At 44.4% G+C, this 16,446-nt stretch overlaps 1 protein-coding gene and 1 long non-coding RNA gene across 3 annotated transcripts in view; one reads left to right on the top strand and one right to left on the bottom strand.

Moving 5' to 3' along the window:
- Positions 1 to 16,446, bottom strand: part of LOC110257318 — a 189,500-nt gene that overhangs the window by 54,998 nt on the left and 118,056 nt on the right. The window lies entirely within an intron of this gene.
- The window catches only part of GRIA1 (glutamate ionotropic receptor AMPA type subunit 1), a 321,581-nt gene continuing 309,258 nt past the window's right edge, over positions 4,124 to 16,446 (top strand). For both annotated transcript variants that reach the window (XM_021077008.1, XM_021077009.1), the window contains exons 1-2: positions 4,124 to 4,539; positions 7,517 to 7,654. In XM_021077008.1, coding sequence (XP_020932667.1) covers positions 4,458 to 4,539; positions 7,517 to 7,654 — 220 coding nt within the window. In that variant the 5' untranslated portion in view covers positions 4,124 to 4,457. The remainder of the gene's footprint in view (positions 4,540 to 7,516; positions 7,655 to 16,446) is intronic.

The following is a 16,446-nucleotide window of genomic DNA, read 5'->3' as shown; positions in this document are numbered from 1 at the left end:
TCCCATTTTAACATCTGAAAAGTCTCGAAAGAAGACAAATCTAATTTCTCTTCAATGTAATATAATGGAGAGGGAGGCCGAATGGGGCACTGGTATGTGGTACCTTTGTGCTAATTACCATATGCCTCTTTAGGAAAATGTTTCAATCTCAGCACTAATGATATTTTTGGACCAGATCATTCTTTGTTGCAGGTGCTGTCCTGCAGGGATATTCAGCAGTATCCCTGGCTTCTACCCACCAGATGCCAGTCGGACCTTCCCTCCCCAGGTGTGAGAACCAAAAGTGTCTCCAGATATTCCCTGGGGGAGAAATACCACTGCCCATTGATAACTACTGTCTTAAGCTAGCAATCTAGCCACCCTAAGCCTCACTTAATCTGTAATGTAGGTTCCAATTCCAGTCCTTGTGGAGCTGTTGGATGAAATGAGATGAAAGATGAACAAATACTGTGTAAATCGTGGTTCATCATGGACTTGCAGGGTTGGGTTGCTGTCAAGCACAACAGACTATGGATAGGCAAGCTTTCCCAGACTGACACTGGGGATGGCAAATAGGATTGGGAGCTGAAGGAGGGACAATATGAAAGAACTAATGAAGGATATCAGAATACATTACTTACGGAGCATAGAATATGTTGTCCCAACCTCTGAGGCTAAGACAGAGGAAAGCACCTTCCGCCAGGGTTCAATCTCTTCTTCCTCCCTGGTACATCCCTGGTGATGCAACTATCACACTAAAAGCGTCCGTGGCTCCCCACTGCCTGCCAGGAATTTAGTGGCTTTCAAGTCCTGACCCTGGCATCTTCTAAGTTCCACACCTCCCTACCCTTTCTTCCCAGGGGGCACCACTGGCTCCAGGCTCACGGAGCATATGCCGTCCTCTGCTGACTTCTGCCCCTCAAGGTGCTCTTCCCTTGGTTTGATGTCTCCCCTCAGCCCTCATTTGCTGCCTGTAATTTCCTCCTTCACAGTTCAGCTCCTTTGAAGGCCTGCTGGCTCCCCACAGACAGACATATCTGTTGCTTCCTTCTTTCCTCCCCAGCATTGAGTTAACACCCCTTTGAGAACACATGTCACGGTCTGCCTTGGTGACAGCTGGCCAGCTTCCTCTGCATTCTTTTACCACATTCACCTGCCTTAAGGCAGAGACTGTGTCCACCCAATTCCCTTTCCTTAACCCTCACACCTGACGCCCTGTTGGATACAGAGTTAAGGTCTGCACCAATTTTTGTATAACAATTGGATAAATTGTTGAGCCTAAAAGTAATTTTTTTTAATTCGCTTTTTAGGGCCACACCTGTGGCATGTGGAAATTCCCATGCTAGGGGTCAAACAGGAGCTACAGTTGCCAGCCTATGCCACAGCCACAGCCACAGCAATGCGCGATCTGCGTCGCATATGTGACTTACACCACAGCTCACAGCACCCACTGAGCAAGGCCAGGGATTGAACCCGCATCCTCATGGTTCCTAGTTGGGTTTTTTAACCACTGAGCCATAAAGGGAACTCCCTAGCCTAAGTGTAATTTGACCTAGATGGCCAAGCCTGAAATATGTAAGCTCCATGTTTACTTGATCATTGAATTACTATGTATTTCACAGGCCAAGGGGAGCCATTGACCATATTTGAGCAGGGCAGTGACATAGTTAGAGCTGTATTTTAGGAAAATGTGTGATTTATAACAATATAAAAAATGCATCATTTTGACTCCCTTAAGTCCCTCTGCCCCACAGTAAGCAAAACAAGTCTTGCCCATTACAGGAAGGCATCAAGATTTTGCTAATTAATCCTTGTAAAGGACTTGCTCTGAGAGGTGACAGAAGTGTGAAGCTTTCAGTGACAGCCTAATTATTATTATTACCAGGCACAAAGCTCAGAGAACTTAAAAGATCCCCAGGTACCATTCAAAATAGTAAGAGACAAAAAACACAAATGAAGAAATTATAAGATGGAATCATTGCATCATAGACCCCTCATGTTGGCAGGGACCTCGAGGTGGTCTTTTCTGCTCTGTTCGTACCTTTCCAAGCTGATGTTGCCACTACCTCTAGAATGTCTTCCTGCTATCAGAGCCCAAGGGCTAGCAGAGTGGGCCTGTGTGTGGAGTTTCCTGTGTTCAAATCGCTAACCATTTCCCTGTTAGCAGTGAAATTGGGGTAAATGATTAGGTCTCAGTTTCTTTGTCTATAAAATGGGTATTAGATTACCTCCACAGGCATTATTGCACAAGTAAATGATGCATGCAACCTTCCTTAGCATGGTCCTGGCCCGAGGTAAGTGAATAAGTGTTAGTTGTAAGAGCACTTAATTAATATATGTGAAAGTGCACAGGACATCATAAAGCACCCCACCTCCAAGTTGTGCCTAGTTTAGGGGCTCCATGGAACAGTCAGATATTTCTTGCAAATTCCAGCCCTTGTTGCTGTCCTGTGTTCCTGTGTGTGTGTTCCTGTGTGTGTGTGTGTGTTTGTGTGATTATATAATCCTGGTGAGGGAAGAGAGGAGTTTTTGATAAAAAGGCCTAGTCAAGCAGAAAAGCAAAACCAGGACCAGGGTCTATTCTCTCCTGTTCTAAGTTAAGAAAAATGGACTTTCCTTTTCTTGGATTTTCATCTGTTGGACAGGAGTTCTGACTAGGGCACTGGACCAATTGCTAATTCCCAGGTCATTCAAGTTCATAGGTCAAAATGTATGTTGGTCCTGAAAGGGCTAGAGTCTCTCTCTCTCTCTCTTTTCTTTTCCTTTCTTTTTTTTTTTTTTTTTTTTTTTTTAGGGTCACGCCCGCAGTATATGGAGGTTCCCAGGCTAGAGGTCCAATCATAGCTACAGCTACCGGTCTACACCACAGCCACAGCAACATCAGATCCGAGCCACATCTGCAACCTACACCACAGCTCATGGCAACACCGATCCTTACCCCACTGAGCAAGGCCAGGGATCAAACCCGCAACCTCATGGTTCCTAGTTGGATTCATTTCCGCTGCACCATGACGAGAACTTTCAGACTTCATTTTAGCAAGTCTCTGTCTTTATGAGTCAATCCCTGGAGCCTTGATTTTTTTTTTTTTTTTTATCTGTAAAATAAAAGCGATAGCCACTTCCCAGGGCTATTGTGAGAAGAGAGCCAGGTAATGCTGTGAAGTCGCTTCAGAAACTGTCAAGTGCTGTGTGACTGCTCGGACTCCTGCTTTGCAACACACAAGACTTCCCTGAACATAGATGCTCTCTTTACAGGTTGTTTCTGCAGGAGCCCCTGTCCAGGAGGGTCTGTGAAGTTTCCACTAGACATGACCAGCATCCAGAGATCCCTGAAAGACACCTGGATCCTCTCACTAGCTTCCCTGCAAAATGACTCATGTAATTGCTCGGTGTAAGTATCCTTAGCCTTTATGGTACACCCACACGGTTCTGATGCTATAGACTCTAGTGGAATGCAGGGGAAGCGGAAGGGGGCTTGTTTTAAAGGCTGGGGGTTGAAGAGACCCCCAAGCCACTTGCACAGGCAGCGGAGACTACCAAGTATCCAAGTCAAGACACTTGCCAATTATTCCAGATCCTCCAGGTTGTCTTTCTTTCATTCCTCCCAATGTGGGGGTGGGGGTGGGGGGGTGAAGCAGCTTTTTTTTTTTTTTTTTTTTTTTTCCTTTAAAGCTCCTAGGAAGGATTTCTAGGGTCTTCCCCTCAGGAATTAGTTGTAGAAATAATTGGGCCAGTGGAGTGCAGGAGATATATCCAGCTCAGCCCTTGCGCTCCTAGAAAAAGTGACCTAGATCAAGCAGCGGGTGGAAGGAGCACTATTGTGGGGACCCCCTGCCACCTACTGACTTCCAGCTGAACCCACATTCCCAGCGGCATCTGCCCAGCTGGGGGCTGGGGGAGGGGGCAGAGAGAGCTGGGGAAGGCAGGGGAGGTTGGAGGGGACCAGGGGCTGTCCTTTTGGGAGCAACCTCCAGGTATCACCCCCCCACCCACCCACTCACCCACCCACCCGTCTGCAAGCCTAGAAAGGTGGCTAAGGTGAGGATGGGGAGGCCAGGGTGAGAGGGAGATGGGTCAGCTGGGGAGCTGGGAGCTGGCTCGGCGGTGGGTATCAGCAGAGAGCTGGCTGCCTGCTCGCGAGTGTGAGGGGGAGAGCGAGTGAGCGAGGGAGGGAGAGAGAGGCAGGCTGCGGGGAGAGGAGAGGGAGAGGGGGAGCCGCGCGCAGCTCGCGGGAGGACAGGCTTCTCTTTTCCGTGCTCAGTTAATCTGGCTGTCAGTTGGTGTTAACGCTGCAGTTTAAGCGCTCGGATTCCAAGGGAAACAGACAAACCTCACAGAAGGAAGGCAGAGAGCAAGCAAGGAAGGAAGGAACAGCAGGAGGAAAGGAACAGGCAGAACAGAGAGGAAGAAAGGGAAGCGGGGAAACAGCAAATCTATGATTGGACCTGGGCTTCTCTTTCGCCAATGCAAAAAGGAATATGCAGCACATTTTTGCCTTCTTCTGCACCGGTTTCCTAGGCGCGGTAGTAGGTGCCAATTTCCCCAACAATATCCAGATCGGTGAGTGAGAGGGGCAACCTGGGGAGGGACTTTGGGTCTGCCAGGCTTTTTGGGGGGGAGGGGGTTTGCGTTCCCCCCACCCACCACCGGCTGTTGCGCTTGGCTGTGTATTGAAAGCTGTCCGATGATGAGACGACTTGGGCCGCTGGCCGGGGAGGGGGCTTCTCTTGATGGGATGCTGGGCAGAGAAAGGAAGTGTATACACGCGCGCGCGCACACACACACGCAAACACACACACCCCACAGGTTCTCACACACCACTCGCACTCTAGACATGAACATGTGAAATGGAGGAACCACTGCTTCGGAGGAAAAAAAAAATCAGGCTGTACCAAGGCAAGAGGTGGTGGGTGTTTAAGGAGTTAACTCCACTGCTTGGTAGATGGTGCCCGATTTCACTTTTTTATATAAATATGTGTGGTGTGTGTATTTATGTGTGTCATTATGTATTCAACATGCACATATTGAGAGAGGCATTGATTTCTTATTGGGGGGAGGGGAAAGAGACCCTGTGAAAGGAGTGAAGGGTGCTGGATTTATCACAGCCACCAAAATAATGCTCAAAAGGCCCCCAGTGTAGGTGACAGGGGCTCTCTCTCTCACTCTGGACCCTTCTAGCTGCCTTCTGCCTGCTGTCTGCCATGCTGGGAGGGTGGTCCCCACTCCTCTGATTCTGGAACTTCCTAGCCTGTGTTTTCTCTCCCTTCAATCGCCCACTCTTAGATTTTCCATCCTGAGACACTGTCTACCTTCTACACACACACACAGGCAAACACATGTTTCTTTCCCCTCCTCTTAGCTTTCCCCATCAGCAAGCTCCATTCTCTCAACTTGGAGGAAGGTTTCAACGTGCTGCATGCTTTTTTGTTCCCCGTTTCCCTTTCCTGGTTGTTATGCCTCTCCAAGGACCCCCACCATCCTCGTATTTGGGGCAGCTGATAGATAGTGCTTCTACCTATACGATGGGTGAAAGGAAAACAAACAGGAGCAGTAACACCAATAACAACGCCTGTCACAAGGGCTCAGGATTCAGAGTGATCAGCATCTCAGGGCTGTTTGTGTCCCGGAATCCAGCAAGCCGCTTTGCCTGGAGGCATCTTAGTGGGTTTGGGTTCTGTTTTCTCTTCCCTGATAGGGACATTGCTCCACTAGGGAAAGTTCCCATTACGAGTAGTTTGTGTTTCTTGGGGGGGGGGGTGGTGCAGGTGGTATTTTGTAGGACACATATGTGCTGCAGTATTGGTCTCTTTTGGCCTCTCCAGGATGCTGGCTCCAAGGGCAGTTGGAATAGCCATGGAGTAACTTGCTTTATTTCCTGACACCTGTTAAGCTACATTTCTGAAGTGTATCTGTGTCTGTGTACTAGTGCCTTAGATGCTAAACAAAACTTCCTGCCTCTGGAGACACTTCTCTTGCTGCCCAGCCTATAGCCACCTACCTCCCCACCCCCACCCTGGCTCTTTCATTCATTGCAGGGGAGGAGGGAGGTGGGGGAAGTGTTTGGGGTGTGGTCATCTGGGAGGGAGGGTGGAGCATCACAATCCAGAAGGAGTTTTTTTGTTTTTACTCTTTAAAATGGAGGCACATGACCACGTATAAATCACTTGCTCTTGCTCGCATGTGGCATTCTTTATGTTGGTACTTGTGCATCACCCATACTTGGAAATACTTGTCTTAAGATGTGTGGACTTGCTTTCTCTGAGCGTGTTTGTGTATACAGCCGTGGATATAGAAATGCACGGGGTGCTTTTGTTTATGTGTATATGGTATGTTTTCTTAGTACTTCTGCAGATTTTTCATCATATTTAGCTCCAACTTGTTTGTTCAACTCATTGAACCATTGATTTTGTTTGCAAATAAAAGGTGGAAACACTAAATTGTAGAGGGAAAATGCTGAAAATATCACTGCCACCAGATAGGATGCAGATAGGATGCCACCAGATTGACGCTACTCATACTGCCTCTAACAAAAGCCTTGCAATCCCTGTTGGCTCTTAAAAACAAACATATATCTACCGTATAAGAAGTTAGAGGCGCATTACTTTGGAATTGGGATTCCTGCCGAATCTGACATAAACTTCAATGTAAACAGTCATGATAGTTTGGTCCCTGGAATTGCTGATTTTAGTTCACAAAAAATGTATTTTATGTGTATGGCCACAGTAAAGACAAAGGTACAATGTGTACTCTTGTTTCTTGGAACAGAAGCCCCACCAGACACCTTTGTTCTGCTCTTTCCTAGAATAGAATGTTTGCATCCTCTCCATATTCTTAAGCCCCTACATCTTTGAAGGCCAAAGTTCTACCATGATGGTAATTCCTTATGTAACAAGTCATTCTTAGGTATCTGGGATCACGAGTGGTGAAAGAAGAAGCAAAACACTGTCTCCAGCAAACCAAGAGTTTTCAGAGGAAATGAATACGCCTTAGAGAACGTGCATACAGGTCTTGCCGGGTCAAAGTCGACAAGAATCAAAGTCAAAGCAGAGGGTTATCGTGCTGGAGAAGTTCATAGGATCTCAGAGCTAGATTTCACCCTATAGCACTTATTAGCACTACTTCCTTTAAGGCTCTGTGGTGAGAAATGAATCTGAGGCAGGAAAAATTAGACACAGCTAGGGTTTCTGTGCGTGCAAGAGCATAGGCTACCTAGGTGATTTTCCCAAGAGAGGAAGAAGAGGAAACACCACAATCCTGTTCTCTCCAGCCTGTGCTGAGTTGAGGAGTGAACAATCAAACATTCAGGCAGAGCAAGAGATCTCAAAGGCCCTTGTCACACAAAAAAGCTCATCTGCAGAAGTTAAAGCCCCAGTGTCCAGCTGAGTCTATTTGAATTCTTACCCCTACCACAAAGGTAACAGCAAGGGAAGCTGGCCTGGAGAGAAGAAAATGGCCCACCTGGGGTGGGCTGTTGAGGAGTCAACCCCATTTTTCTCACCCAGATATAATGCTGCCTTTTTTTTTTTTTTCCTCACAGGGGGATTATTTCCAAACCAGCAGTCACAGGAACATGCGGCTTTTAGATTTGCTTTGTCCCAACTCACGGAGCCCCCAAAGCTGCTCCCCCAGATTGATATTGTGAACATCAGTGACAGCTTTGAGATGACCTACAGATGTAAGTAATTTCTTCTACTTCTGAGATTTCTTTCTGCGGTCGACCCATGAAGAGAGGACCTGTGTGTGGGTGGCGGTGGAACAAACGTTAACAGTTGTCATTCGTCTTCATGAGAGAAAGGCCTCCAGGAAGAACTTCCAGGGCCTTCTGAGTGATTCCATCAGTTAGGATTTTAGATCCCGCAGTGTTAACTGGAATGGGTTTGCTTTTTCACAATCAGCTAACTTTAGATGCCAGCGCGATGGCTACTCGGGTTGACTGCGCCTTCCCTACCTCAGAGAGTTTTTTTCTGGTTGAGAGTTTCACACGTAGGAAACTTCGGAGAGACGCGGATGTAAAGGTTTTGACTTGAAGAACATAGATGAAAACACTTATGTCTTTCCTGTGTGCAGTTAAAAGGAAGAATGTCCCTGTGGCTTAATAAGAAAGGGTACCTGAGAAGGTGTATATTTATCTCATTTCCTATTTTTAGAAATGACCAATAACTGTTTTAAAATGGATGCCTTGAGTGGGTCTAAAATGCTTTGAAGTAATTGATGGCTTACATAGCTTTTAGGCTCACCTGTGAGCACAAAACAGAACAGAGGTGGCCTCAAGAAGTAGAAAGGAGAGGCAAATTTCTGCCCTCCAAACCTGAATGCATTATAAAATGCAGGCAACAAATACTCGTCAGAGTTTTTCTGACAAGTAGGACTGAAAAGGAAACCTGTGCAGTGGCATGATTGCTGTTTTAAGACAGGTGAAAGCATAAAATTTCATCAGTAGAGACGTTTTCTCTCCAGGGATTAGGCTCAAGTAGGAATTAATGGCATGGATGTGAGAGCTGAATGGGCAAGAACAGCTTGAAACTGGATTAAATTGGCACCTTAGGCTCAGTGCGCCACTGTGGACGGGGTGACTTCTGCTGAGCTGTGGATGGCAGAAGGCATACACTCTATTTTCTTCATCTCTTTCCCACATTGTCCTCATGGCAAGTTCTCAAGGGTTTGAAGTGAACACACTCTGAAGGCTCACAATGAGAATTCAGCATTCTCTCTATCCCTGAGACCACTCATAAGATAATGTATCTACACACCCCAAGAATTACAATGATTCCTATTACCCAGCCATAAAAAGAATGAAATAATGCCATTTGCAACAACATGGACTTGAAGATAATCATACTAAGTGAAGTAAGACAGACAAAGACAAATCTCATATGATAGTACTTTTCTGTAGAATCTAAAAAAAAAAAAAAAAAAGTGGTATGAATGAACTTATTTATAAAACAGAAATAGACGCCCAGATATAGAAACACAAACTTAATGGTAACCAAAGGGGAAAAGGAGAGAGGGATAAATTAGGAGTATGTAATTAAAAGATGTACACCTATATATAAAATAGACAACAAGAACACACTGTATTGTACAGGGAACTGTATTCAATACCTTGTAAGAAGCTATAATGGAAAAGAATCTGAAATATATCTAAGTAAATCACTTTGTTGTATACCTGAAACACTGTAAGTCAACTACACTCCAATTTAAAAAAATTAGAACCATTCCAGCTTCCATTTATTAAAGCCTTACTGTGTGTCAAGAACTGCGATAAGTATTTTACGGACAATTATGGTAACATTCATTACTGTTTACTGAGCATTCACTATGACTTGCAAAGCACTAATTGCTGTTCATGTCTTAGTTATTTAATCCTCACAGGAGCCCTAGCGCTCTATATTATCTTCCTTTCCGAGATAAGGAAACTAAGGCTGCAACAGGTTATGTGACTTGCCCAAGGTGACCCAGGAAGTAAATGGTGGTCTTGTGACCCCAAGGTCCTTGTTCTTGGGCCCTGTGACAGACATACAGATCCCATGGTCACTTGATCACTTTTACTGAGATTACTCAAGAAACAAAAGCTAGTTTTCAGAGTCTTAGGTTCTAGAGAAAGCACTTAAGGAGAAAACCTTATAATGCCTCAAATTTTACCTGGGATTGGGCGCAGAAGTGACCTATTGAATAAATAAAATAGCAGTTCTGCATTTTGGTAAAGCTGAGCTTGAAAATCCTGTCAAATGTGTCATTCACTACCCTTAAAAAAAGCTGAAGTTTAATTGTTGAATTGTAGTTCTGTGAAACCATTTCCCCGGAAAGCTGAAATAATATTGAGCAGGTATTTGGTTAGTAGATAACCTCTGATTTCTTTTTACATGGCTAGTGGGGGGATCTTTACAGGAAAGATTTAGGTGTGAGCATGAAGGTATCTACCACCAGAGATTATACATAACCTCTTGCATGCATATGCAAATGCTAATTTATTTCCTGAGGAGAGGCCTCATGGCTTTTGTCATATCCCATAGTTTTGTCATCCTCTCAAAGGGGTCCATTACTCAAGAAGGATTACTTGCTTAGGGAATCCCGAAAAATAAGTGGCTGGCATGTGTATTCACTCCTACTGCACAGAACTGTCTACAACGAGCTTGCTGGAAAGAGATGTTAACTGCTATTCTAGTGTCAAGATGTTGACTGACAGGACAAGAGAGTAAAAGGCAAAAATGGGAGGAAACGTCCTAAGGCAAAAGTGGTGTTTCTGCATTGTTATCTTAACAACCTAAGACTTGATCTCCAGTAGGGTTGTTGGCCGTTTATTGAAATATGACACTGGCAATCTTATCCTCTATGGTTAGTGAAAGTGGAGTGAGTGAATCTGGGTTCTTGAATTTGATTCCTGACATATACCAGTGTATAGGTTTCAATGAATTTGATCACTCTTTAAATGTTTCTTCAATGCTCTGAACTGAGATGGATGTTGGGGAAAAAAAGAGAGATGTTAAAATGTCCTTGCTCTCAAGCAGCTTACAGTGCAGTGGGGACACTGCTGTGGGGATTGCCTGAGAAGCAATAACGTTATCTTGTTCTTAGACCTTAAATTCTTCTCTTTCACTCCAAGATCTGAAAGGATACTGGGCAACTGGGGTGGTCATGGTGGTTTTGTCATCACAAGCCCGCCTGGAAGAGCCTCTGTTAACTTTTGCCTGAAGGTAGGGAGCCCTTTGGAGCTATGTTCACTGTGGTTCATCAGTCTGGGAAAAGTGACATCTGTCCCAGTTTGACTTGAGTGAAAAATGTCAAAGGGAACAGAGAGGTTTTAGGCATGAGGCATTAACTAATCATTTACTGAAAACTAAGACAAGGCATCTTATTCAGATTTAATTTCATAGATTTTTTGAAATCTGGATTAGTAGCTAACTTTAACTACCCCAGTCTTACCTCCAGAAAATAGTCAAATCTTTTTCTTCCATAATTTTTTCCATCATTTGATTTTTTTTTTCCTATACATTTTGCTATTCATGATCCCTCCACCAGAGGGTGGAGAAGCAAAGGAGAGGAAGAGTAACAGGAAGTATTCCTGCTGCATATGTTAGCAACAGAGGATTGATTAAACAGGCAGAATGGTAGTTATAGGGTTAGGGATTCTGGGAAGAACATTGCTAACGCCTCTGGCCAAGATAAGAGTTTTGGGTCTCCTTTGCATTCCATCTTTCCTGCTTTCCTTTTGCACTATCATTGAGGGATAGTCATTGAATTAGCAACCCAAATGCTTTAGGATCTCCTCTGAGTATGCTTCCAAGCCACAGGGGCAGGAGTTGAGGATTCTGTCCATAGAGATGGTAGTCATGGGCCAACTAGCTATTCAGGTTATCTTGGTGCCTTTATGGAAAGTATAAATAAATGGACAGATAAAACACTAACTGAGGTTTCTATTCGAGATCTGAGCAGCACTATAGCAACTTAATTCTTACCTTTCATTTATTCATCCATTTATTTATTTAGCAAACTCATGTTGAATGCCTACTGGGTGCCCAGCTCTGTGCTAGGAATATAATGGCCAACGAAGAAGACACAGCCTCTTTTCCTTATGGGATTTACATTATAGCCTGGAGGTCCTCAAACTTCAGTGCACATAAAATTCACCCAAGGAGCTTGTTTAAAACAAGACTCAGGGGCAGACTCTAGACTTCCTGAATCAGAATATTCAAGAGCTGGGCCTGGGGAGATTCCACAGCAGTTAGTATGGAGATCACACTTGGAGAAACACTTTAATCTAAAAAGCCGTTCCTTTAGCAAGCACTTTTGAGCCCTTAACCAAGGTCAGGCATGGTGTTAAGTGCTAGAAATGCAGACAAAAGTAAGACATGTTCCCCACCCTGGAGGACTTTATCCCTAGTGAGGCCAACCATCCTGTAAAGAGTAAATTCGAATGTAATGTGGTAAGTGGTATTATAACAGCCATTTGTAGGGAGTGCTAGAGATGCATTGAGAAGTGGGGTTGGCCTGTCAGAGGGTGGTGGTTGATCTGAATCCCAATGATACATAGGAGCTTTCCTGGAGGTCAAGGTGAGGGGGCCAGAAAGTGCATTCCCAGCAGAGGGAACAGCATGTGCAAAAGAAAAGAGAACTCTTGGAGTTCCCGTCATGGCGCGGTGGTTGACGAGTCTGACTAGGAACCACGAGGTTGTGGGTTCGATACCTGGCCTTGCTCAATGGGTTGAGGGTCCGGTGTTGCTGTGAGCTGTGATGTAGCTCGCAGACGCGGCTCGGATCCCACGTTGCTGTGGCTCTGGTGTAGGCTGGCGGCAACAGCTCCGATTCGATACCAAGCCCAGGAACCTCCATATGCTGTGGGAGCAGCCCTAGAAAAGGCAAAACGACAAAAAAAAAAAGAGAGAGAGAGAGAACTCTTTACCTAGTTCTTCCCCTGCTCTGACTCTCTGTGGCACTCCAGGCTGGGCCTCCCACCTGCACTTATCAAAGGGTGCAGAAGGGGTCACCCCATGGCCATCCACAAGGCATTTTCAACACAGTGTTTAGAATCAGGGAATTTCACATCAAAATTTGGGTATCTTAGCTCTCTTTGAAATTTCAACCCATTGGGCAATACTGGACCCTGTGTCTAGGTAGCCGCAGTTGGCTAGGATAGGAGTAGCCCATCGGAATGGCTTTCTGCTCAACTATCCTACTTCTTTCATTTTCTTTATCTGCCTCGCACCTGGAAGCATTGAGTTTTAAAGCCACAGTTGATTTGTCCTGCAATGTTGCCTGCACTGTGTGTTTATAGGTCAACTCTAACACCAGAATGTGAACTGATATTCAGAAAGACCATGTACAGTTATCTTTTGGTGTTGTTAAGCAAAGCTGGCCCAAGGCTATTCCCTCAACACAAATGAACAAGTGTGTCAGGGAATCACGCAGCAGAAAGATGCTGGGAGCCTATGTAATGATCAGGAGGAGGGCAGGTATCTATTTCCAGTGGGTCTCCCTCTGTAGTGGTCCTACTTAGGAAGCCCAAGGGGATTCTAACAAGACATTAGGAACTGGCGATAGACAAATGGCATCTTAGCTCTTGTCTGAGCATCCCTCATCCCTTTCAGAGCTGAAAACCAACAGTCTAGAGATTGGTTTTACTTGACCTGCATGGTGCTTTTCAAAATTTGGCATAAAAATCCAAATTTCTGGTTCTCTGAACAAACTTAGGGAATTGGGCAAACCTGGACCCACATTCCTGCTCAGCTTCTATTGTGAAGAGCTGAGAAGTGCTGCCATATTTAAGTACGAGGCATAATCCCTCAAGTTTACCAAAGTCTCAACCCTCTTTATCATACATGTGGCCACTATAACAAAAGTACATTACTTATCTAGGCCTATAAGCAGGCCAATGTGCTTACACCTAATATATACCCTTTAGCACCTGCCATTTCATTATATCATTCTAATGATTTCTATTCCTCACTCTGCAACAAATAGTAACAAATAGTAGAGGGCACAAAACTCCAGCTCTCAAAAAATTGGTCTATGGGAGTTTCCTTGCAACACAGAGGGTTAAGGATCCAGCATTGTCACTGCAGTGCCTCAGGTCACTGCTGTGGTTCAGATTCAATCCCTGGCTCAAGAACGTCCACGTGCTGTGGGCACAGCCAGACTACATATAGTAATAAAAAGCATAAAGGACTGGCGGCAGGGTAAACAAAGATTATTTTGAGACCTACCATGTGCCAGACACTTCACACTTCTTGTCTTATTTATGCTTTCTAATAATCTTGAAAGGCTATTTCCCCATTTTATAGATGATGCTACTGAGACTGAGAATAACTGTCTTCTCCCTAGACTGAGAATAATTGTCTTCTCCCTAGTACACCATCAGTAAGAGCCTAAGCTAATATTTGAAGCCAGCTTTGGTGACTCTAAAACTCAGTGAGCTTTCTCTCTTTTAAGATATAGGACTGATATGGACACACAAAGAAATGAAATGGCAGGAAAAGAGCCCAACACAAGAAGTGCCAAAAGAAGCAAAGTTTATGATTCCAGATTAAGGGCTAAGACTTCCGAGGCAGAAGCAGATGGCTGTGGATAAGGAATGCTTCCTGGGGGAGGTGGAATGGAGCAGGCATTGAAGACTGGAGCAGGTTTTGGTAGGATGTGAGAGGAAGGTTTTTGAGTGGGTAGAGTCACACTATTTCTCCTCCCCTCATCTGTACACTACTACACACACGTCTGTTTTTGCAAGGTGGAGAGTCAAGCCTCTCACATCCGCATGGTGCCCTTGGTTAAATGATGGATGTCTGTATTCCTCTGGTCGAAGTGACCATCTGACTGTGTCTTTTCCATCTTCACCTCTGTCCTCAACTTTGAGACGCACATCTCAACACTATGACTGTCTCTTGATTCTTATGATAATATGAGATTATGATAATATGAGGATCCTAAGGTTTTGTGCGTGTGCAGAGGAGTGTTTGTGAACATTGTTTCCTCGAGTTTGAAGACTTCTGCTGAGAGGGGTGAGGTCACTATTCTTTTGGAAGCTCGAGAGCAAGTAGTCAGATAGGACATTTGGGAAACTGTTAAAGAATCTTTTATTTCTTTGCAATGAGATCCTGCTGTATAGCACAGGGAATTATATCTAGTCACTTGTGATGGAACATGATGGAGGATAATTTGAGAAAAAGAATGCATGTGTGTGTGTGTGTACATATATATGTATGTATGTACACACACATATATATATCATTGTATATATGAATATATATATAAAAGAATATATGTACATATGACTGGGTCGCTTTGCTATACAGAAGAAATTGACAGAACACTGTAAATCAACTATAATAGAAAAAATAAAACTCTTAAAAGAAGATTCATTTATTTGTTCATGCATCCCTTCAGAATAATTTTATTATTGCCATTCATGGAGCATATGACTCTGACTACCCCCTTTCATACCCTCGCAGACAGCATTCATTAGTTACAGGGTTCTTTTCTACTGGATCTAGACATGGCCTTAAATCCCCTCTCATCAGAGCATTCCAGGCAGCTACTACAAATTGGTCAGAGTTGAAGTGAATGCAAGAGATAAAATCTATTTGCCATTAAAAGGCATTACACTAGGAACTGAGGAAAACAAAATACATTAGGCATTGATTTTTCCCCTGGGGGGCTCAGGGTCTTATAGAGAAAATAGGCATGCACAGAAAAACTGATATAATGGCAAGGTTATCTGTACTCCCCTTCTCAGTCACTCACACGCATGCCTTCAGAAAAGGGAAAGAGAACTTCCAGTGGAGAAATCAGACCAGGTTTCCAAAAGCAAGAACATCTGAACTGAATTTAGGAGGGCAGGTAGAATATAGACAAAAGAGGAAGACACACACCAAGTTTGATCAGTGAAAAGTCTATTGGATTGGACTTTGAAGGTATCGGCTCAGATGCTGGATTATTTTCTTGAAGTCATTGATGTGTAACTTTAGAGGACCATCCCCGTTATTATTTATACAATGAATCTTCTACAATCTCTGAGTCCCTCTAGGGCTATATTTCTATAATGAGAGTGCAGGGAAAACTCTAGGAATAAACAGTTAAGAGAAGATGCTTTTGTGCTAGGTTTTGATTGAACAGAGGCTCCCTAAATAGAGATTCTGAGAAAAGCTCTGAACCTTCCCCACCAATTTACACAGCCAGGCTACCTTTCTACGCAAATACAGGGGTATTAAGCTACCCATGACCTCAGGTGTACTCATGCAATATTCACCAAGTATTTATGGAGTGCTCGTTATTGTGAATGAAAAACAAAAAGCAGCCTTGTGTTCATGGGGCTAACCTGCTAATAAGTGATTCAGCTATTAGTCAAATAATCATACAAATGGGTGTATCATTATAGATTGGAAAGGATGTGAAAGAAAGAGCCATGATTCAATGAAAGCATATTACAAAGAAACCAGCTTTCTACCAAGAAAAGAATAGGTGTTTGAACTGAGAACTGAAGGCTTTTGGTGCTGTGGTGTTGGGTACAGGAGGAATATTCTGGAAGTTTTCTGAGTAAAGGGCTTGTAGAGGGAAAAGGGTTGGAGAAAGTGTGGGGCTGGAGAGGGTGGAAAGGATCCAGCCTGGTGGTCCCTAGTATGGATTTTGATCTTTAGCCCAAAAGCTGTGAGAAATGCATTGAACAGAGAAGTGCCACATTCAGATTTCTGTTTTCTCACTGGGAATCAGAGGCTCCAGAGCCCTTTCCTACTTTCACATTCCCAGGAGATTTTTTGCTAATGCAGCAATGACCTCTGTTCTTTACTTCTGTCTGGATGGGGCCTGGCAGACAGGCAGAGGGATGGAGCAGATGCTGGGGGCAAGAGGGAGCTGATGACTGGGGGCTGCGGTGAGGTGTTGGACGTAGCTCTGAGGTGTGTCCGTGGATGTGCTCGTGGCAAAGAGGCTGATCCAGCACAGGGCCTAGAAATCTGGTGAGTGTGTGTGCAAAGGAAGATA

Source organism: Sus scrofa, chromosome 16 (assembly GCF_000003025.6).
Source record: "Sus scrofa isolate TJ Tabasco breed Duroc chromosome 16, Sscrofa11.1, whole genome shotgun sequence".
NCBI lineage: Eukaryota > Metazoa > Chordata > Mammalia > Artiodactyla > Suidae > Sus > Sus scrofa.
Note: the sequence above shows the minus strand (reverse complement) of the source record. Positions and strands in the feature narration are given on the sequence as shown.